The 22,733-nt window shown below is 43.6% G+C and overlaps 1 protein-coding gene and 1 long non-coding RNA gene across 3 annotated transcripts in view; both read right to left on the minus strand.

Annotated features, from left to right (window-relative positions):
• Positions 1-996: 996 nt before the first annotated feature.
• Positions 997-22,733, minus strand: part of LOC147272546 (uncharacterized) — a 73,825-nt gene continuing 52,088 nt past the window's right edge. Inside the window, exons 3-4 of one of the 2 annotated variants that reach the window (XR_015110284.1) lie at positions 8,624-9,069; positions 997-1,024 (exon numbers count right to left, since the gene is read on the minus strand). This is a non-coding gene — a long non-coding RNA (uncharacterized LOC147272546). Of the gene's footprint in view, positions 1,025-8,205; positions 9,070-22,733 lie in introns of those variants that run through there. The other variant, XR_015110261.1, reaches the window with a different exon arrangement.
• Positions 3,679-6,192, minus strand: sox1b (SRY-box transcription factor 1b). Its single transcript, XM_086204239.1, has one exon. The coding sequence runs from the start codon at positions 5,831-5,833 to the stop codon at positions 4,775-4,777; it is 1,059 nt and encodes a 352-aa protein (XP_086060365.1). The 5' UTR covers positions 5,834-6,192; the 3' UTR covers positions 3,679-4,774.

Genomic DNA, 22,733 nt, shown 5'->3' on the forward strand with positions numbered 1-22,733 from the left:
TTCTTTGGTACTTTTATTAAGTTTTTACAGTTACAATTTATGAGCATAATGGTATCTCCTCAAGAAACTAAACATTGAAACCCTCCAAACTATCAGTGATCATTAGGAGCAGCCCAACGTTGTGACTGCTTTTGTTTCTTTTGTCCAAAGCTGCTGGGGAGGGGGGGGGTTGGAAAGACCGAGGGATTTAACATGATGATCAAGGCTCAGGGAGAAACTTTATTTGCACTTCACATAACTATTTTTCAACTGTAATCTATGAAGTGTGAAAAGAACTGATGATAATATGATTATCTGGGGAAAAGAAAACTTTCTATTTAGTATATGTTTTAATTCTCAATTTTTTTTAAAATCAGTTTTGTATGTTTCGTAACATCCATAATTAATTCTCCCCCACATTCCTTTTTTTTTTTTTTTTTTTTTTAACCTGATGTCTTCCAGATGAAGTCTTAATATGCAGGAAAGTGGTCTCTTCGTGTGGGCGGGGCTCCCTCGTGCCTGTGTGAGCAGACGGTGTGTGATGATTATAGGCCCCTGGGGAGATCCAGGGGGTACTCCCTAATTGATTGTCATGAAAAGCTCTAATTGAATTGAAAAGGCACGGCGGAACAACACACCATGCAGTCCGTTTGATGCGTGGTGAACAAATCAGTGTCTACATGAAGCCTTGGATTCAGTTTTTACATCATCGGGAACTAAAACAGGAGCAAGCCAAGGATTTATTAAATTTTAGACATTGTGAAAGAAGGTGATTAGAACTTAATATCTAAGAAATACTTGCTAGTTGGCTTAAGTGGCTGTGCTGTTTGACAGATGTTTCCTATAGGAGGAGGTCCACCAATGTTTTCTGTAGCAGCAGGAGGACAAGGGCTTTTCCTTCTTTTATTCATGTTAGTTTCAGTCTGGTGCGGCTGCTCTTGTGACGTCTTAAAACGGTTTATCTCTCAGACTTCTGGGCCGGATTGGCATGAAATTTGAAAGTCCGCGCCAGGATGGATACCTCGATGCTTTCACGTTTCATCATCTGGAACAAATGCAAATTTAAGATGCCATGATAAGATGAATATGTCTGATAAATACAGCATTTCAAAATCAAAATTGTGATATAATGAATAATATCCAAATGAACTAAGTAAACTTTCTACATTTGTCGCCTTATTTAGCTCAGAAAGTTTACAAATGGCCACAGAGAACGAGCGAGAACTCTGAGCAACTGTGTTCTGTCCCTTCTTTAAAAAGTTTTGAAATATTTACTGTAGCTGATAAAAGACAAAATGAGGCCGACTTCTCACCCAGCAGCAGCAGCAGCAGAGTGATGGAGGGAGTCAGACAGAGAGCAGCGAGGCTCCCGCAGCACCAATAGGTCTGCTTTTGGAAGGGGAGGGGAGGGGAGGGAAGGGGAGGAGGGGGCCCTCGGATTAAGAGGCTGAAAAATGGTTAAAACGTGTCAACGTGTAATTGCACGATAAGGCCCCCTCGTGAGGAATCCGTTGGCCCCGTTGCTATTTTCTATGGCGTCCCGGCTAATCTCCTCGCGCCACATTCGGTCTTGTGCAATCGGTCCCCCGTAATCTCCCATGACAGAACCGGGTCCAACGACGGAGGTGAGGGTTTTTATAGGAGGAGAGGGAGGAAAATATGCGGAGGCGTGATAAACTGACGCCGATTAGCCACGTTTAGGACACCGGGAACACACGGGATGGGGGGGGGGGGGGGTTGCATGGGGGTTATGGAGCTGGAAGTGCCAGAGCAGCGGTGTCCAAGCATGTGCCAAAATGAACATGAGGAGAGGATGAAAACCTGCAAACATGGCTGTGAATGGAGCGTCCGGGGCCAGACGGGGCCATGTTTGACATATGGTCACTCTTGTCTGGATGTGGGGAAGTTCTTCTGTCCCCCCTGAGAGTCTGAACCTGATGGTGTCACCAGGGAAACATCAGGAGTCCCATCTTGAGGGCGGGGTTGCTCCTCACAGTAGTTATGTGTCAGTTTGAAGAGAAGGTCAGATGCACTAATTGTTGTTGGTGTGAGTTTGTGGAGCAATAAATTCCCTCAATACTCTATTTTTCATCCTCTGATGGCTGGTAATTAAATAGTCTCGATCCTTCCTTTAACTCGTTTTTCTCTGCTTGCTGTAAAATGGCTAAACCCTCCTCTTGATTCAGTTAACCTTTCAAAATAAGAGATCGCTCTCTTCCTGTTGGCTGTGTTTTTACCTGACACTCTTCCCTGTCTTTTCAAAGTCCCTCTCAATCACCCATTAAATGTCCGCGACAACCCGTCAAATTAATCCATTTCAGCGGTCAGTGTCAATGTGGTGATTAATACTCAGCCATTGAGATGTATGGCACTGTAACGGACAATCATCTAAAAGAATGAGAAAACAAGAAGTCACATTTATTAATTGTGATCAGCCATGCAGCAGGAAATGAACGGTGGTTGAATGTCTTAACAACCACCACAAATCAGAGGGAAAAAAAAAAGACATAGTGCTTTGAGTGGAGCCCATTTTCTTAGTTAGACCAGCTTTTTGTCTGATGTTTTAAAGAAAAATCCAAAGGTAAATTGAACCCCTGTATTTGTGCTGTGATTATGAAATAAATATTGATAAGTGTAAGCAACCTGACATGAAATTCAACTTCTAAATACCTGAACATCTCTCAAACAGCAGTTTATTGCCTCCATGATGCACATCCACGCTGCCCTCTCCTTTTTAGGCCAAGTGGGAATTAGTCCGATAAAACCAGGGGTGTTGTTTGCTGGGCTTTTTGTTGCGGGTGACCCCCGGGCTGCCCCCGGCTTACACCAGGACTAATCCCCATTCTCCTCCAACACAAAAACCCTCCTCTGGTCTCCTTCTCCCTCTGCCTCCTCGGCTCATTCATTCCTTCCTCCCCATCCCGGGGGCCTCCAGTGATTCAGCCATCAAATTTAAAGACGGAAATAATTTAACAAGCTGTGGAGTTACACGCACACACGCACACAAAAGCAGGCGCTGGATGCTGGGGGAGTGGGTGGTGGATGCTGGGGAGGGGGGAGACAGGAGCAGGCTGAGATTGGAGGAGCACAGGGACTCAGGTGGAGACCCGGGTTGAAGGAGGCCCATTTGAGGCCAGTTGAAGAATTTCACATGATCAAGATGATGGCAAAAAAATCCAGCCAATTAGGATCAGATGGAGGGAGCAGGTGATTGACAACACAGATGTGAGGGAGGTTGTTGGAAAAGTGTGATCATATTTAAAAAACCAAACCAAAACGACCTTACATGCATTTATACCTGTAACAACAAAAACCAGCACATCAAACAGCCCGGCTCCAGAAAGTGGAATAGAACCCTCACTGATCAGCTTTATTTAGCACGACTGGCATTTAAGAAAGACCAACCAAAAAAAAAGAACAGAACCCAAACGTAATTTAGTTTTAAAGCATTAGGATCGTTTAAAATGAGCACAACAGTTGTATAGAAATAAATTTTTTTTTTTTTTAAATGTCGTTGAATATTTTTCTAATTGGATCCTGAAGCAGAGAAAAGCAACCAACAAGTGTTCACTGCAATCTGAAGCTGGACTGAGCAAAAACAGTGCTAATATTCAATGTTCTTAGAGCCTGGAAATATATTCAATATTTTTTACTGTTATTATCATCATTATTATTATTATTATTATTATTATTATTAGGGATAATGATAGCTCAAATAAAAAAAATATAAGATGCTTTTCTCAAAAACGCAAAAAAATAAAAATGATGTAACGTTTTACTCACTATGACGTGAATGTTCCAGCATGGAAAGCAGGTTAGTTAACGCCGTTTATTTTATTTTTTAAGTTGTTGTTTTTTTTTTCTAAAGGGAAAAAAAAAAAAAAGATCAGGACAAAAACAGAATGATTCACTGGTGAATGGAAACAAGACGAATAATAAATTAAACTAACGAATAAAACCCTGTTTTAAAAGCCCGTCTGCATTTTGTCCGGATTGTTACTCGTTAGCTTTTCTCATCAAAGGCCATATTTGAAATGAATAAAAGTGCGGCTTAATAAAGAGCCAACAGCAGAGGAGGTGAATTCATAAAATAAATAAGCCGGCACAGCGCAACACCTCCCCCAAGAAAGAAAGACAACATTCCTCGAAATGAATTAAACGGATCTTTAAAATGTTTGGTCTTCAAACCAGAAATTCGGCTTGATATTTTTTTTTTTTAATTATGTACAATTGCATAAAAGCGTTTTTCAGTAGACCTATTTATTCACAATTTACAAGATTTTACAACAACAGAAACAAATTGAAATTACACCGACTGACTCACATGTTTTACAAGCATTAAAAACTGGAAATCAATTTAAATTGCAGCCTGGAAACTTGTTAAACACACATCTTCCACACACCTCCCTCTTTAAACGGGTTTCAGGGTGCCTCAAACACACAGCTGGCGTCTTTAATTCCACAGAAAAAGTCAGAGGGGGGGGTAAAAAATAACCTTAAAAACGCACCAGCCTTCACGGATTATAATTTAAATCGTGTCAAAACTTGGCATGCTCTGTTCCTGAGAGCGAAAGTAAATCAGATGCGCTTCCTGAAGCTCGGACAGACAAAAAAAAAAATCCATCACTGAAAGAAAGGGGAAAAAAAAGAACAACCTAATAAAAAAGTTTGTTCAAAGTGATTGCATTTTTATGGCTATAACCGCCTATAATTTACATTTCACCAGCAGCCTGCGCCCGCATCTACGACTTAAATATTTGGTTGTGGTTTTCAGAGCCTTCTAGGACACGTGGACTTAAATATGCGTCAGAGGAACCGTCCCGTTCACCGGAGGGGCCCCGCCGCTCTGGTAGTGCTGCGGGTGGAGCACATGCAGTCTGCTCTGAACGGAGGAGTCCCCCGCTGCCTCTCCGGTCGGCAAGTACATGCTGATCATGTCCCGCAGGTCCCCCGTAGGGCACGGCGGTGCACGCGCCGTGGACACAGGGGGGCTCACGCTTGGCTCAGATTTCACAAGAGACCCTAAAGTCCCTCCGATCGCTCCGGACACCGGGGACACACCGGAGCTTTGGTGCTGGTGGGTGTAGCCGGTGATCCCGCCGTATCCCGGCGGAGAGGCGCTCATGTAGCTCTGAGAGTTCGAGATGGGGCTGTAGGACAAGGCGCTCATGTCGTACCTGTGCACGGGCTGCGGGTTGTGCGGGTGGTGGTGCGGGTGATGATGGGGATGGTGCGGGTGAGGCCCCGTGCCCGGGTGTTGCGTGTATGCCAGCTGCGCCTCCTGCATCATAGCGTGAGCCGCTGCCGCCGCCGCAGCCACCTGTCCCGAGTACGTGCCGTTCGCCCAGCCGTTCACGTGCGTGGCGTAGCCCGCGTTGGCCCCCGCGTGGCCCCCTCCGGGGCTCTCCAGCCGCTGCCCGCCGCCCATCCCCATCCCCACACCGGCAGAGGAGCCGAGGAGCCCGCCGGCCAGCGAGTACTTGTCCTTCTTCAGCAGCGTCTTGGTCTTCCTCCGCGGCCGGTACTTGTAGTCCGGGTGCTCCTTCATGTGCATGGCCCGGAGCCGCTTCGCCTCGTCGATGAACGGTCGCTTCTCCGCCTCGGTCATCACCTTCCACTCGGCTCCCAGCCGCTTGCTGATCTCCGAGTTGTGCATCTTTGGGTTCTCCTGGGCCATTTTCCGCCGCTGGCCCCGGGACCAGACCATGAAGGCGTTCATGGGTCTCTTGATCCTCTCCTGGGGGACTTTGCCGCCGGGCCCCCCGCCTCCTCCCGCGTGTCCCCCCGGGTTGGATGGGTTGGTCTGGGGCCCCACGGGGGAATGCAAGTCCGTTTCCATCATGATGCTGTACATTCACCTGGTCTGGGGAGAACACCGCTGCTCGCTCAAACACTGGGGGACATTCAGGCTGAAGCTCCGGGGAAGAGAGCGATGAGGAGTGACACACACAGGACGAGGAGGAGGAGGAGGAGCAGGGGGAGGAAGATGGAGGTCTGGGGATCAAATCCTCGGAGGAAAACTTGCTCCTTACTTCCCCTTTTCTCTTTTTTTCCTGTCATCCGCGGGAGTCGAGCAGAACAGAAGCCGGTTGTTTGAGCGGGACTTTGGTTGCAGCTGGAACTGGGAAAAGTTACCGGAGCGTGCCCGGGCCGCGCGCTCTGACAGCAGCTAAATGAGCGAGAGACGGCCAATGGAGAGGCTCGAGCGCAAACGTGATTTGCATGCAGGGGCTCGAGGTTCTGGTGACGTCGGAGCGCGAGACCTAAAATGTACTCCCTCTGTCATCTGTTTTGTGTGTGTGTGTGTGTGTGTGTGTGTGTGTGTGTGCGTGTGTGTGTGCGTGGCTTCAAAACACCCAGTATGTAAACACTTAAAAATCAAATAATTATGCGCGTCTGTGGACAAATTACAATATTTCACTGTGACAAAAATCCCGCGGCAGTAAATAAAACTTAGATAAAGACATTTCCTACTGGAGCAACCGAAAACATTCTACAACATAAATTTGAAATAATAATAATAACAATAATATAATAATCTCGTTTAATATTTATTTTACGGCTAATTATCAGTTACTAATAAGCAATGGAGCTGAGGTCTGTAAAACAATGAGTTTAAAAAAAACTAATCATGAATAATCTCATAATTGACAGCTTAATTTTACAGCTAATTTCGGAGCTTATAACACAATTAGCTGAGCTGAATAACTTTAATTATATTGCGCACATTTTTTTAACCTTGTAACTGATTTAAAAAATGGAATATAAAGCCTGGATTCTAAACTATCACCCGTTTATTATATTACTTTTTTATTTTATTTTTTGGCGACCTACAGTCTCGTCGTCAGAGCCACAGGTGCATTTTTTTTGTTGTTGTGCCCGTTGCTAGGAAACAGGTGACTGACGCCCGGAGCACGTGCCATTCAAAGCGCCCCTTTTGTTTGTTTCACCAGCGCTGCGAGGCAGATTTAACCCCTCCAACACAACTACTGTAATCATGTAGTGCGCGTTAGACAGACCTGCTCTCCCTAATAACACATTTTTAAATAATAATAATAATAATATGTGGAGCTGCAGGCCCGCGGATCATCGCACCCCTGCTCTCATCAGAAGCTTCAAGAAAAAACCCTTCCAAAGTGCAGTGATATTCCTGAGAGGTTTGATTTTATTAAGTCTGCGTTGGTCTGAGGGACGGTGCACTTCTTAAAAATCCATGTCAAATTAATGGTAGATTTTTATTACTTTCAGTTCAACGGTTTTTGAGTAGTTTAACATATCCTCAATCATAATAATAATCAGTAATTAATTAAATTATTATTGAAGTGCTCTTTATACCAATTAGCATCTTACCCCCCCCCCCTTCAGCACTGTCCCGTTCCACGTTCTCCCCCCCGTCCAGCCTCACTACTCTCCAAACAGCGCCACTTGCTCATTCTCTCCAACATTGTGGCCGGAAGTGGTACTGTACCCAGTTCCAACAGTTCGATTCCAAAAAATGGATTCTGATTGTTTCAGCTTGCAACCTACAACACAAAAGTAGTTGAACCGCACGGAAAGCTTACTTGTTGAAAGACCACTGATCAAATTTGCCGGTTTCAAAAAAGTGGTTGTAAAACCCATTTTTTTGAAACCGGCAAATTTAATCAGAGTTGCCGATTTGAGAAAAGTGGAAAAACTGGTTCAATATGACAACAAAGTATTTTTCATTTGAATATCTTTGAGAGGAGCTGGTTTAAGGTGCTTTGCTCCTGATCCCTTGATTTTTTTTCAGTCCTCAAGAGTGTCTGAGCCAGTTTAGGAAACCAGCTGTAAGAGTTTTTACCAGTGTGATCAAACACGTCTGTGTGTCTACAGCCTGGTGTGTCAGTTAAATGTGGTGCTACGTATTTACTGGTGATCTGGAGGGAGATGGGTTCTTCCAATCATTCCAGCCTCTTGCTGTCATGTGGAGGATCTCTTCAACCCTCTGGGATTACGCTCCCAAGTGGCATCTGTCAGGTGCTGCCCGCCTCTCAGCGAGCTGGTAAACTGTTGGCACGCTGGATTTTCCTCTCGCTGCCTTGTAGCAGTTGGCTATAGTGCTGCTAAGTGGCTTGTATGATCTGTTTAGCGTCTGTGCTTCCAACACAGAAACAGATTCTAGAGCTGGCAACGGCGGCATCCGTCTTTGAGGTGGAAACCACATCACAGCAGTGACACATGAGCCAGCCAGTGATTTTACGCTAATGCAGAGTATTTTGTCAATCAAGGACCCAGTTGACCACTACTGAGAGACATTGCAGGGTTTAATTTCTAATAGAACATGTTGGTCTTAGTACTCATGTTGGCTTTGTTTGACAGAGAGGGACGCCACCCCCTCACCGTCATCTCCACGTCTCCTGCTTCAATGACTATTTACCAAATGAAATTGAGTCATCCCTCTTTGCAGTCACAAATAATGCTAGTTGTTTTTTTTATTGTCACTTGCTTTTTATTATTTAACGAGAAAAAAACATTTGAGGGAATATCATAAAACCTCCTTTTCATCCCATCTGCTGCATGAAAGTGTCTGTGTTTGACTGACAGCAACTGAGCTCCAGCGTAGTAGCTTCCTAGCCAGGCTAGCAGTATTGTGGGTATATTTAACACTTTTATGCAGTGTTACCTGGTGGCTGTTGGGTTGGTTGCTCCGGTGCAGGAAAGAGGTGTGTTGATGTTTTTAAAGATGGCAAATGAACTCAAATGTGTGCAGCAGGCTAAGATGTAGTTACTTTATTTCAGTTCAGTGTATCAAAGCCTTTTTTTTTGAGAGGACAGACAGTTGGCTCAGTTCCATTGGAGGACGGTTCCGCTCTCCCGCTGGAAAAAAATCAAGTTATTTAAACCTGCGTCCTCCTGCTATGTAGGAACTTCATAAGCAACTAGAACAACACTCCAGCAACAAAAGTACTCCAACTTTGGTGGTATTTTACGTGTGGTTGTGGTAGCAGTTGAGGAAGGCTGTTATCTTCACTTGGTCCTCTCTGTTGATGACGCGCACGTCACGCAAGTTCTGTCTTCACTCTGGAGACGACATCATCTTTCCAAGGGAAGCTGGGGAACCAGACTTTCCTGTAACCACAAAAAAAACAACAACTTACAACTTTAACACTCTGACAGCAAACAACACAATCCAATCATTTTTATTGATCTGCAGATTTCTGCTGCGATTCATTTTTCCTGGAGTCTTTGGTTTAGAAATGTGAATGAAGTTGCCTGAATAATTGTGCGGTTCTTCATGTATCAGAAGCATTTCTGCGTTTGAAGTTACACTTCACCCAAAAAATTGTTTTTGCCTTTTAAAGCTCTCAGATAGTTTTCTTGTCTTCTCAAAGACGTTTTTGCATCACTGTGTCACTTCTTTGTGACTGTAGAACCCAGTGAGAGCCAACCCTTCCTGTCTGATGCTCTCATCAATGTGTGTGTGTGTGTGTGTGGATTATACCAGATTAGGCACTTGGCACATTGCAAACTGACATTCAGACAGTTTAGCTGTTGGTGGCTACAGCGCTCTGTTAGCGTCAAGCTAAGTACATCATAAGCTAAAGCATTGAAACCACTGACAGGTTTCCTACTGAGTATAAGACAACCAGCCTTACTGAGTGAGAGAGTAGTGTTGGGTTCTCACCTGAACCTCTTTGAGAGATGATTTAATCACTTTAACTCTCACTTTGGAGGTTGTAGTTTGGTGCCGTTGATCTGTGCAGGTGTATAGTGGGAGCTGTTCCCAATGTTTTGCCAATTTAATTTGTATGAATGGGACAATACAACCGTCAGTCAAACCTCATGTAGTTCACCAGCACCGACAAATGACTGGATTTTTAAAAATAAGACCTTCACCATTCACATACAACTTCAACCCATTTTACTTGAAACCGCGACTCGGCAACATGGTCAAATACGTATTTTATCACTTGTGAAGTGAACGCGCTCCCAGTTTACAGTACGTCGAGGTTCCCGAGCCTTAGAGGCTTTGACCCGGGGCCAGCAGTACACTGCAGGAAGCCTTACGGTCAGACTGAAGTGTCCCTGAGATACAGGACACGATGGCTGTGCTAGCATGTTTGTTAACAATTGAAAACATGTGAGCTCACCCCTCCACCACGGGCCAAAGCTACACTGAGTGGTGCTCGTGTAAAAACGCCATTTGTGCGCTGTCGCTAACAAGTTGTAGATTTTCAACAGCGTTTGACCTGGAAATACCCAGAGCTGAGTGTAGCGGCATTGTTGGGTCCAACAGGACGGTGCTGGAAAGCAGGCTGCCGCCCTGCTGCTCCTGACATCTCAGGACAGTCATGAAGGCATTTTCCAGATAATAACAGAGATACGGGGAGCCAGTAGGTTAGCTGCATGCTAACTGAGCACCTGCTCTCCTCTCTCTATCAAGGCAATTCATGTGACATTTTAAACTTGTCACCGGTTTAAGTGTCAACTGAAATATTGGCATAAAGTTTAAGAAGACGGTAAAAATACCTTTTCAAGTGACTGCTGACAAAAACAGCTGATATTAGAGATAATTCTACGTGAAATATATCAAAGTTCTCTGAGCAGAAGATCAGAAACACCCAGTAGTTGCCAGGTGATTAACATCTTCGCCCTGCTATTAGGTCTCTCAAACTCACACACACACACACACACAGGCCTAATAGAATCAAAGGCATTTCTTCTGTGCAGCAGCCGACCCAGTGAGTTTGTTTAAGGCTCTCTGTCATAGCAAGCTGTCAACTCTACTGGAGTTCAGCCGCACTAACAGAGCAGAGAACACACACACACACACACAGAGCTTGCTCTTGTATGTATGTACTGTATGTGGAACCCAGGGCTGTGGCAGGTCGTAGTGTCAATCTCTGGCTGTTGAAGGTCTTTTTACATGCTTTTCCAATGAATCCCTTAAGCATTGATGTTTTTCACTGTCATTTTGTTAGCTTCATTAGTTAGTAGTAGATCATATTCTAGATTAAGTCTCATTGTTTTTATTAGCACAGCTCTTAAAACTGAACACTAATGTGACTTTTGTCTAAAAGAAAGTACTATTTACTGCAAAAAATACCATGATACAGCTGTAAACCATGTACTTTATTTATTTCAATGTCTTACAATGTTTTTTCTTTTAAGTAGGGAGAGAGAATGTGAATAAATTCACCAGTTGCAGCCGTCCACAAACATCCTCCATTTTCCAGTGTCGCAGTGAAGGAGCCGAGTGCAGCGACCACCGTGACACATTCACACTCATCCTTTAATCATCACACCTTGTCCTTTGATTGATGCCTAATGAATATTCGGGGTCCATCATGAACAGAGCCTTGCTAGCGGGTGTGTGGCCTAAAGAAACTGCGACTCATGATAGAGATGAATCTGATCGTAAGACGGCCGACAGAGAAATGCTCATGGCTGAGCGTCGGCGATGAGCTTCAAACACAGCAACAGCAATGTTCTTAGTCTGAAATGCAGCATCTCACCTTGACCTTTAATACTTGGAGCTCCTCACATCAAACCTTTGTTTTCAATCATTCTTCCATCTGCTGCAGCTACATTTTATTTGTGCCCCCCACCCCCAACCCTTGTCTCACACACACATTTAATTTAATTAGAGCATGTGCGGCCTCCCTCTCCGCCAGTATTGTCAAGGCGCTCAGGAGCAGCCAACACTATCACTGATTGCTTCTAGATAGGAAGAAATATGATTAGGCTCTGTGTGTGCGTGGAGGTAAAGATGAAGGCCTGGTAAAGAGAAGGATATGGCTTTGAATGTTTCACCTATTTCAGGATTAATGATTGTTTTTTCAAATATTAAACTGCAGGTTTATGCGCTGGTTTCTCTGGTTTTGGGCCAGTTGAGGCTACAGACAGCGAGCCTGACTTTAGCTAAAGCTGCAGGTGCCATCAGATGAACATTTAGAGTCCCTGTCATGCCCTCGATGTACGCGAAGGGACACGGGAAAAAATAGGAATTCATTTAGCGGCAAGTGCACAGTCGAGGCTAAGACCCGTGATTAGGTGATACTGTGTGTAAAAACCTGCAGTTGCTGGTGTAAAACCAGTAGGTGGCAGTTTTAGTGACTTTCATTAACTGAAGAGAATATGACGTGAATAAATATAGGTTTACTTTTCTGATGTTATTAAGAGCATTAAGATTACAGGTGAAAAGGATGGGTTTGTTTTGCTGGACTCCCGTTGGTGGATTTAGCCTGAACCAATCATGTTTCTAAGTTTCTGTACTTGATGAAAGTTTATTTCCACAAAGCAGCAAACCATTCCTGTACCTTAAACCACAGCACTGATATTTTTACATTTATTTCACTCTTAGCTAACCAGGCGTGGCAGCTTGGACGCAAACTTGGTTTCAAAAGTCAAAGCTGGCTTCTGTTAGCAGGATTGAGTCAATGAGCATCAGGTGATCAGGGATTCCAAAGTGAACGCATCCACTCTTCAACATCTCTGGACGAGACTTGTCATTGAAAAACAATACAATTGTTGTCATCAATTCTCCCAAACGTCCAGTCAGATTTGCTGAAAGTGTTGGAAAGACGAGATGTCATCGGAGATACAACAGTTACAGACGCCTGGACTGTACTTGAAGAGTATTTTTTTACTTCTATCATTTCATGTAGTCATGTTTAATAAACTCTTAATTTCCAGCAACAGTGGAGGTGAAGAGCTGTATTTTGTTTTAACCACTGATGTAGACTCAGTCTGTAAAGTTGAAAGATCACTTTATTTTGATCCTCTAAGTTGCATTGATTAGTTGCTCCTGGTTCCTTGCAGGTACACAAACGTGGCATGAAATAATTTGTGAAGTTATAAAGTCACTCATATTTGGTTTAGACTGCTAGCAGAACAAGTATTCACACCCATGCGTTATTTCAGACATTTTCCACTCTTTATTGATCAGTTTGACAAGTGAGTTGAGTCATTTTTAGTTACAATCCTGGCAAAAAAAACCAAAATTGTATTTTTGTTGTTTCAGGAGAGGCAATTTCCTGATGTTCAGGTGAAGAGAGGAGAGAAGATGAAGGTAGGACAATTCCTGACTCACAATATGAGTTTGATTTTCAAATGGAGGTAAACATGAAAGCCTTGATTCTCTGACTAATAAGATAAGTGTTATTAAAGGAAGAATGAAGTAACCTTGATAGAATGAAGCAAGGAGAGAGGGAGAGAAGGAGGGAGGGAGGGAGGGAGAGAGAGGTGGGATGGAGTGACCCCAGTGAAAACAGATTAGTCGACCATGAAGAGGATTACCAGCAATGATAGTCCCTCTGAGGGTCCAGAGCCAGTTCAAGCCAATGCAGACTCACACACACGGAAATGATCGGCGTGTTCATTCACTTCCCTCCCAACAGACGAACTTGAACAAGAATCAACACTGACTCCAGAGATGGACAGGGTTCAGCCAAACACATGACAACCAGCTTCTGGTTCTGTGCGGACATTTGATCTGTGAACCAGAAGCTAATGTTGGAAATCTGCGTGAAGCGCATGCATCAGTCTCACACTCACACGAAGCATTCCTGCATTTTGCACAACACAGCAGAGAAAACAGCTGACTGTCAATGAGCGAGCTGCGTCGGGGTGTGTGGAGCTTGTGTGTGTGGTTGTGAAGGGCTAATCCCACTCCGCCACCACCACTGCTGATTTAACCCAGCTGAGAGAAGCTCAGAGGGAGATCCGTCAACACAGGAATGCAAAAAGCCTTTTGTATGTTCGGACCAAGTCTCATCAAAATCAGTGCAAGGATTCTTTAGCTATCCAGCTAACAAGTCAAGCTGCTGATGGCTACATAGTTGGTAGAGCCAGACATGTTTGTGTTGGTTGAACAGGTGGTTTGATGACCTTTCTCTTATTATCTGTTGCTGGCTCAGCTTTTATTCTTTACTCCCAGGAGTGCTGACATGAATAAATCTCTCTCTACATCCACAGCTGACTCACTGCATGCGCCCGGGCCCTTGGAGGAACTCACATACCAGGAGCGCTATAAAGGAGACGGGGATCCTATTAAGGGTTAACTCTGCTTTTATTGTCCAATTCTGTCAAGGTTTTGTAATCAAAGCTCAATGGAACCCAACTGTCCTCTCAGGGTTGGAGCTTAACAACATCACTAGAACACGGCGTCTGTCTAGAAAGAGATATCTACAGATGGAGATGATCCCTCTGTTGTCTTTCTAGATGTCTATTTTCAAACTGTCCAGGGTACACTGATAGGTATCGATCTAAAATGACATATCTGGAGAGACATTTCTCTAGGTATGTATCTTTCTAGACGTCTAGATCTCAATAGATATTAACTAGTTTTCTAGTAAGGTATTTTTGTATAACACCTTTCTAGATCAACACATCTAGGAAAAATCTTTTAGACATTTCCTTTTCTAGATATCTAGATATTACTCTCTCTCTAGAGAGAGATAGATGGAGAGAAATATGTAGTTGGATATCTAGAAAAGGAAATGTATGGAAAATTTTCTAGATATAGTGATCAAGAAAGATATTTGTAGATATCAATCAACTTTGATATATGTAGATAGCTAGAGACAGAGAGAGAGATATATAGGTAAAGATAGAGACAGAGATATAAAGAGACACAGAGAGAGAGATTTTGATAGAGATAGGTGAGAGATAGAGACAGATAGATAGACAGAGAGAAAGAGAGATAGATATATATATATATAGATAGAGAGAGAGAGAGACAGAGATTTTGATAGAGAGAAAGAGATATAAATAGAGACAGAGATAGATAGGTGAGAGATAGAGATAGACAGATAGGTAGAGACAGAGAGAGATAAAGGGAGATATAGATAGAGACAGATACAGACAGAGATTTTGATAGAGATAAAGATAGATAGAGAGAGAGAGACAGATTTTGATAGAAAGAGAGATATAGGTAGAGATAGATCGACAGAGATTTTGATAGAGATATAAAGATAGATAGAGAGAGACATATAGGTAGAGATAGAGACAGAGAGAGATAAAGGGAGATATAGATAAAGATAGATAGAGAGAGACATATAGGTAGAGATAGAGACTGAGGGAGATATAGGTGGAGATAGATATATAGGTAAAGATAGAGACAGATAGAGATAGATAGAGACAGAGATTTTGATAGATAGAGATAGATAGACAGAGACAGAGAGAGAGATATATAGGTAAAGATAGAGACAGAGGTAGATGATAGTTAGAGACAGAGATATAAAGATAGACACAGAGAGAGAGAGATTTTGATAGAGATAGGGACAGATAGAAAGAGAGATAGATAGATATATATATAGAGAGAGAGACAGAGATTTTGATAGAGAGAGAGATAGGTGAGAGATATATAGGTAGAGATATGTAGATAAAGATAGATAGATAGATACAGACAGAGAGATTTTGATCGAGAGAGATAGATATATAGGTAGAGAGAGAGATTTTGATAGAGATAAAGATAGATAGAGAGATATATAGACAGAGAGATAGAGAGAAAGAGATATAAATAGAGACAGAGAGAGATAGATAGGTGAGAGATAGAGATACAGATAGGTAGAGACAGAGAGAGATATAGATAGAGACAGATACAGACAGAGAGATTTTGATAGAGATAAAGATAGATAGACAGATTTTGATAGAGAGAGACATATAGGTAGAGATAGAGACAGAGAGAGATAAAGGGAGATATAGATAGAGACAGAGAGAGATAAAGGGAGATATAGATAGAGACAGAGAGAGATAAAGGGAGATATAGATAGAGACAGAGAGAGATAAAGGGAGATATAGATAGAGACAGAGAGAGATAAAGGGAGATATAGATAGAGACAGATACAGACAGAGAGATTTTGATAGAGATAAAGATAGATAGACAGATTTTGATAGAGAGAGACATATAGGTAGAGATAGAGACAGAGAGAGATAAAGGGAGATATAGATAGAGACAGAGAGAGATAAAGGGAGATATAGATAGAGACAGAGAGAGATAAAGGGAGATATAGATAGAGACAGAGAGAGATAAAGGGAGATATAGATAGAGACAGAGAGAGATAAAGGTAGATATAGATAGAGACAGAGAGAGATAAAGGGAGATATAGATAGAGACAGAGAGAGATAAAGGGAGATATAGATAGAGACAGATACAGACAGAGAGATTTTGATAGAGATAAAGATAGATAGACAGATTTTGATAGAGAGAGACATATAGGTAGAGATAGAGACAGAGAGAGATAAAGGGAGATATAGATAGAGACAGAGAGAGATAAAGGTAGATATAGATAGAGACAGAGAGAGATAAAGGGAGATATAGATAGAGACAGAGAGAGATAAAGGGAGATATAGATAGAGACAGATACAGACAGAGAGATTTTGATAGAGATAAAGATAGATAGACAGATTTTGATAGAGAGAGACATATAGGTAGAGATAGAGACAGAGAGAGATAAAGGGAGATATAGATAGAGACAGAGAGAGATAAAGGGAGATATAGATAGAGACAGAGAGAGATAAAGGTAGATAGAGATAGAGGGAGATATAGATAAAGATAGATAGAGAGAGACATATAGGTAGAGATAGAGACAGAGAGAGATAAAGGGAGATAGAGAGAGAGAAAGAGATATATAGATAAAGATAGAGAGATAGATAGACAGAGAGAGAAAGGGAGATATAGATAGAGAGAGAGATAGATATATAGGTAGAGATAGATAGAGACAGAGAGAGAGATAGATATATAGGTAAAGATAGAGACAGAGAGATGATAGATAGAGACAGAGAGAGAGATATAGAGACAGAGAGATGATAGATAGAGATAGACAGAGACAGAGATTTTGATAGATAGAGACAGAGAGAGAGATATATAGGTAAAGATAGAGACAGAGGTAGATGATAGAGATAGATAGAGACAGAGAGAGAGATATAGAGAGAGATAGACAAAGAGAGATATAAAGACATAGATAGATAGAGAGAGAGATAGGTGAGAGATATAGATAGGTAAAGATAGAGAGAGATAAAGATAGACAAAGAGAGATATAAAGACATAGATAGATAAAGAGAGAGAGACAGATAGATAGAGATAGAAAGAAAGAAGAAGGAGCTCAGTGAGGACCTACGTCAGCATCATGTTCGTACTCACAGTGAAGGAAAGGGTTACAAGGCCATTTCCAAGCAGTATGGTGTCCCTGTTTCAACCGTCCAGAGCATCAACAAGCACAAGAGCTTCAACGCTGTCAAAAACCTCAGTGGGCGTGGCTGAAAGCAGAAGGTGTCCACCAAAGTTGCCAGGAAAATCTGCCGAGAGATCAACACCAACCCACGGACCACAACCAAGGCCCTAATTCAAAGACTTGAGCAGACAGGGACAAAGGTGTCACGGTCCACCATTGAGTGAGTTTGCACAGAGGAGGTCTCCATGGACGTAAACCTCAGAAGACGCCGCTGCTCAGGAAAAAACATCTGGTAGCTCGCCTGGCCTTTTGTAGAGGTCCTCTGAAGCAAGATCCCAGCTTTTGGTCAACAATCCTGTGGTCTGATGAGACAAAGCTGCAGTTATTTGTCCACATGGATACTCAATATGTCTGGAGGAAGAAAGGAGAAGCCTGTAGACCAAAGAACACTGCCCACTGTCAAGTATGGTGGTGGAAGCACGATGCTATGGGATGTTCCTCTTCCAGTAGCACAGGGAATCTCGTCAAGGTCCACGGTACCATCATCTGCTGTGAAACTCCAGCTTAGCCAAAACTGGATGGACCAACAAGACAATGATCCTAACACACTGCCAAGGTGGTGAAGAAATGGTTCAGGGACAATAACATCAATGTCCTGACCTCAATCCCATTGAGAATTTGTGGCATCACTCGAACACCAGAGTGATGGCGAGGAAACCAACCAACCTGACCCAGCTTGAGGCATTCGCCAAGGAAGAGTGGGCCAACCTCCCACAGGAGACGTGCAAGAAGCTTGTGGACACGTACAAGAGACGTCCGGAAGCAGTCATCAAGAATAAAGGCCATGCTATTGACTATGAGATAAAGACGAAGGACGAGGGTATGAATGATTTTGAACATGGCATTTTTTTGGACTCCATCAATAAAATACCCCAGAAATAATTGTTTTCTTTCATTTTATATTGTTGGTCACATGAAGCTGAAACGCAAATTTGAAAACGTGCATTTATTTCATCACGAAATGAAAAAAATCACAAGAATTAGCAAGGGAATGAAGAATTTTGAGGACGACTGTATATGGAGAGATATATACATCTATATCTCTATAAATATATCTAGAAAAGGAAATATCTAAAGTGTTTTCTAGATGTGACACACACACACACATCTTTCGGCACTGTTACGTAAAAGAAGAAAACAACATCTGACTGGAAATATATCTATCTAGACAGAGCTGTCTTGATCTAGATTAATATCTATTAGTACATTGATCTACAAAGATATAAACTGGACTAATTTTCTAAATTCCTATCATTTGAAAGAAATAAAGAAATATATTTTCTATATATGTGTATTTTGATATATATTCATTTTCTAGTTATAAATACCTCCTTGGATATCTGGAAAACCTGTACCTGTATCCAGAAAGATGGATATCTTGGATAGGAATCTAGGTACCCTTCTAAATAAAGATGTCAATATTCTTCTAGATATCAGATACACACTTGTGTGTGTGTGTCTCTCTCGTATATAATATATGTAAATATATATCTATATATGTAGATGCATGCAACTTGTATTGTACAAAGGTAAATGTAGTAAAACCACCTGTACTAGATACATGTTACACTATATCTATAGCTCTGTCTATCCATATGTGCACGTTAAGGTAATTCTATCAGCTGTTGCATCACTGTAGCATAAGTACGGTGTGTGTGTGTGTGTGTCCAATATTTAGTCAGTAAAGGGAACAGTGGTGGAAGACAAGCTTTGCATAAATCAGTATACAAATACAGTGAGAAAAAACACTAACCCTTTCATTCTTGCTGACATTTCTCTCCCTCACTGGCAGGGGTTGCTTTGATATCCGGACCCCCACTTACCCAAGAGCATGATGGGAGTCCTCTCCCTCCCTCATCCACTCATCCTAAATGAGGGCTTTTTCCACTTTTTTTTTTCTTCTCTTTTCCTGGAGTCTGTGGGGGGTTGCGGGCTCCTAGAAGAATGAGGGCTTCCTGTGGAGGGCCTTTAAGTGCAGGGCTAAGGAGTCTGTCTCTCAGTTCCTCTCGGGGTCCCTCGCTGGTCCTAAATGGGGTCAAGCTCCCAGACAGGACCTGCTGCTTTCAAAGCTCCTAAAGAGCAGCTCTCCTCCACCTGCCCTTTCCTCCTCCCCATCAGCAACCTTTTCTTCTTCCTCCCTGCCCATCCTCACATCTGCCTTTCTCTTGTTCCTTCAGAGATGAGGGATTTCATGCAGCTTTGTCTAATGCCACTGTAACCAACGTGCACGGCCATAACAATACTCATCAACATGACATCAGAAGGAGATTTACAGGTGTTCTATGACAGAGCTGAGATCCACTCCTGACCTGCACTGAGGGGTCACAGGTAAATACGGTGTGCGCTTGAGGATTTGAACCAGCCGTTCCTGCATCAGTGCCACTGCAGTGCTGTGAGCTCCAAAGACTCCTCAGACTGCAGTTGGACTCCAACGATCCAGAATCAAGACAGCGCGTGTGTATGTCCAAGCTAGCTGCAGCCGTCTGCAACACCAGCTAACCAAACGACTGCCTGCAAATTCAACATAGACAGCAGCTCCAGAGAACCCTCCTCCTGCTTCAACTCCACGCAGTCGTGTTATTTTCCCATCTTTTGTCGTGAATGTCTTTCTGCATCCCAATTTTAACAGTCAAAGAACTCATTTCATTTACTTTTCCACCGGCAGCCGAGCGAACGGTTACACAGAGCCATTTCTGGCATTTATCAGCAGCAACATGACCGGTAAATACAGCTGATCACGAACTAGTGGACCTCAACACACACAGGGCACACACACCTCCATGCCTGGGAAAGGCCCTCCCTCCCTCCCTGTGTCAGAGGTAGCGACGTACCTTTGCTCCGTTCAGCAGGCCTCCATCTCTCCATGGGGAAGAGCAGTGGGCTTATTCTTCTGTTAATCCGCGACAAGGCAAGTGAGTGTTCTTATAGTTTCATTTACTCTCCACTCACGGTCCCTGCCAGTCATCACATGTTTCGTCTGACTCCTGCAGAAGTCAGCCGCCGCGCTACCTGCTGACATCCCGCGGTACAGTAAGTCTTCCTCAAGCCTCCTCTGACTGTCTTGCATCTATTCCTCCTCAGACTGCTCTCTGTCCCCTACATGGCGTTCCTCCCACTCCCTCTCAACGCCACTGTCGATGGTCTGCATGGCTCTCTGCTCCCCTCCAACCCATACTGGGTTTTATTTAATTTGTCCGTATAATAGACGTGAATGAACCCCAGGGTTTAGGGCTTCACCGGCAGAGAAAGCCACAGTGGAGGGAGGGGCAGGCCGCTCAGCAATGTGTGTCAAAAGAGAAACAATAAGTGCCATTATTTTTGATTGGCTTCCCCTTTTTAAAAATTACTTCCAAAGTGTGATGTCCCATTGTGGGGGAAGAATAACGCTGAACAATGCAGCCGGGGGCGGGGGTAGTCTTATATATGCAGGCTAATATTCAAGGGGGCTTTGGCCAATGCCGGCTGGCCTGCACTGGATAACCCTGCAGCGCAGCGGCTGGGCCCGGGGTTAGCCTCATAATGGGAGGCATTGGGAGGCCTTTAGCTGCCATTGTGGCGGCTGTGTCAACAGAGAGGCCGCTGGGAGTTGCCTGGCATGGGGAACAGAGAAAAGACCCTTTATCCCCGTCTCTTTAGAGAGAGAGAGAGACATCATCACAGCAGATTGATGCAGCGTCTCTCTCTGGCTCTCATGTCCTTAGTCACCCTGATGAGAGATTTGGGAGATTGAATAAATATTCCCTTCTTTGCTACAAAATGTATCCTGGTTCTGGTTCTACTCAGATTATTTTACCCTAGCAGAACGCGGACAGAGCTAACCACAGATATTTCACTTGAAGCTAATGATGATCAAAACTACAAACTCTCCAGAGTCTCATCAATAGAACCTTCTTTATCCAGCTGGATGCTCAGTAAAGCACGACCACTCTGATTAGAGCCAAACACAAACTAGAAACCTTTAGCACAGGAACTGGAAGTAATTCAGGAGGGACAAACATCTTTGTGAGCTAAAGAAACCTTTGATTGTGTACTTGGAAGGTTCAAAACATGCTTTTATTACCAATGTTGTCATTTGTTCTTGTTAAAAGCAGACAGAGTCCAAGTCACTGGCACGGCAACATCTGTGCTACGTTCACTAAGAGGAGCCACCCTAAGATGCTGACACAGCAAGTAGGGCTGGATGGCCTGTTGCTGCTGGTCCTGCACCAGCTGAACTCCAGCCCCCAGGCATCAGGACTGACAAGTGTTGCTGCTGAAGCAAAGAAGAGAACTGTTTCCAAGCTACTCAGATCTGTCTCACTTCTCTTCATGCCACACACACACACACACACACACACACACACACACACACACTGTGGCGGGCGGCGAGCTTGTCAATATCACCGTCTCTTCATTCATTCATTCAGCTCCACCTTAGAAAGAGACGGACACATGTGTTTACTCTAGATTCTATTCCCTCAGGAAAACACACACACACACACACAACTATTATACTTCTCTCCTAGCTGCAATGAGGCAACCTTGAGAAAGCAGGCAAAGCTGAACAAATAGTGGCATACACACACACACGCCTACACATGTATGTAAATACACACGGCCAGCAGAGCAGCAGCACCTAAGCAAACAGGCCTGGCAATGGTAGCAGCACAAGCCAAGCAGCTCTCATTACCAGCCAGCACAATAAGCTGAAGCACGCACGCACGCACACACACACACACACACACACACACACACACACACACACACACACACACACACACACACACACACACACACACACACACACACACACACACACACACACACACACAATACTCAGTGAGAGTTTCATTCCATGTAAAAGGGGGGATTCACCATTACACACACACAGAGGCTCATACGTGTCCCGTAGTTTAATTCTGTTACGGCTTTTTGAGATGTTTAATTTGTCCTTATCCAGCAGGCTGGAGGAGAGGGGCTGAACGGGAGGCCGGTGGAGCGCTCTGGATGCTGGGTGTTTACAACAACCACAGCAGCATCAGCACTTTGCTATTGTTGGCGGACACAGACGCAGCAGGAGAGACACACACACAGCAGCTAGTCAGCATGGAAAGCAACAGAAAGAGTGAAAAGCCTGGCAGGATGATTCCACGTGTCAGGGGAAAAAAAAAACAGAAAAAAAAACCTCTGCATCTCTCCATTTGTATGACATTTGAAATGCAGGCCGCAGCAGCAGCAGCACGACTGCAACACCTCCAAACTGCTCCAGTGAGAGCTAAATCACTGAGGAGGTGTATTTACAGTCCCTGGATGAAAATGATCTCAGTTCTTTGCACACGCTCCTTTTACCTTGAGTTGCTTTCCCTCTCTCCCTCCCTCCTCCTCCTCCAATTCCTGATCATTAAAGGCTCTCATTATCTTGTGTACACATGTACACACTTCCAAGTGTGCACGTGCACGAGCACACTCCCAGCTAATGACAAGCCCTCCAGCTGACCCGCTGACCCTCATCAGAGCGACAAAGGGACAGATAGCAGCGACGGGACAATAAGATGAAGAGGTTGCTTTGGGTGACGA

The sequence above is a fragment of the Aulostomus chinensis genome, chromosome 1 (assembly GCF_037954235.1).
Source record: "Aulostomus chinensis isolate RoL2024-O1b breed Wild chromosome 1, RoL_Achi_v1.0, whole genome shotgun sequence".
Classification (NCBI taxonomy): Eukaryota; Metazoa; Chordata; class Actinopteri; order Syngnathiformes; family Aulostomidae; genus Aulostomus; species Aulostomus chinensis.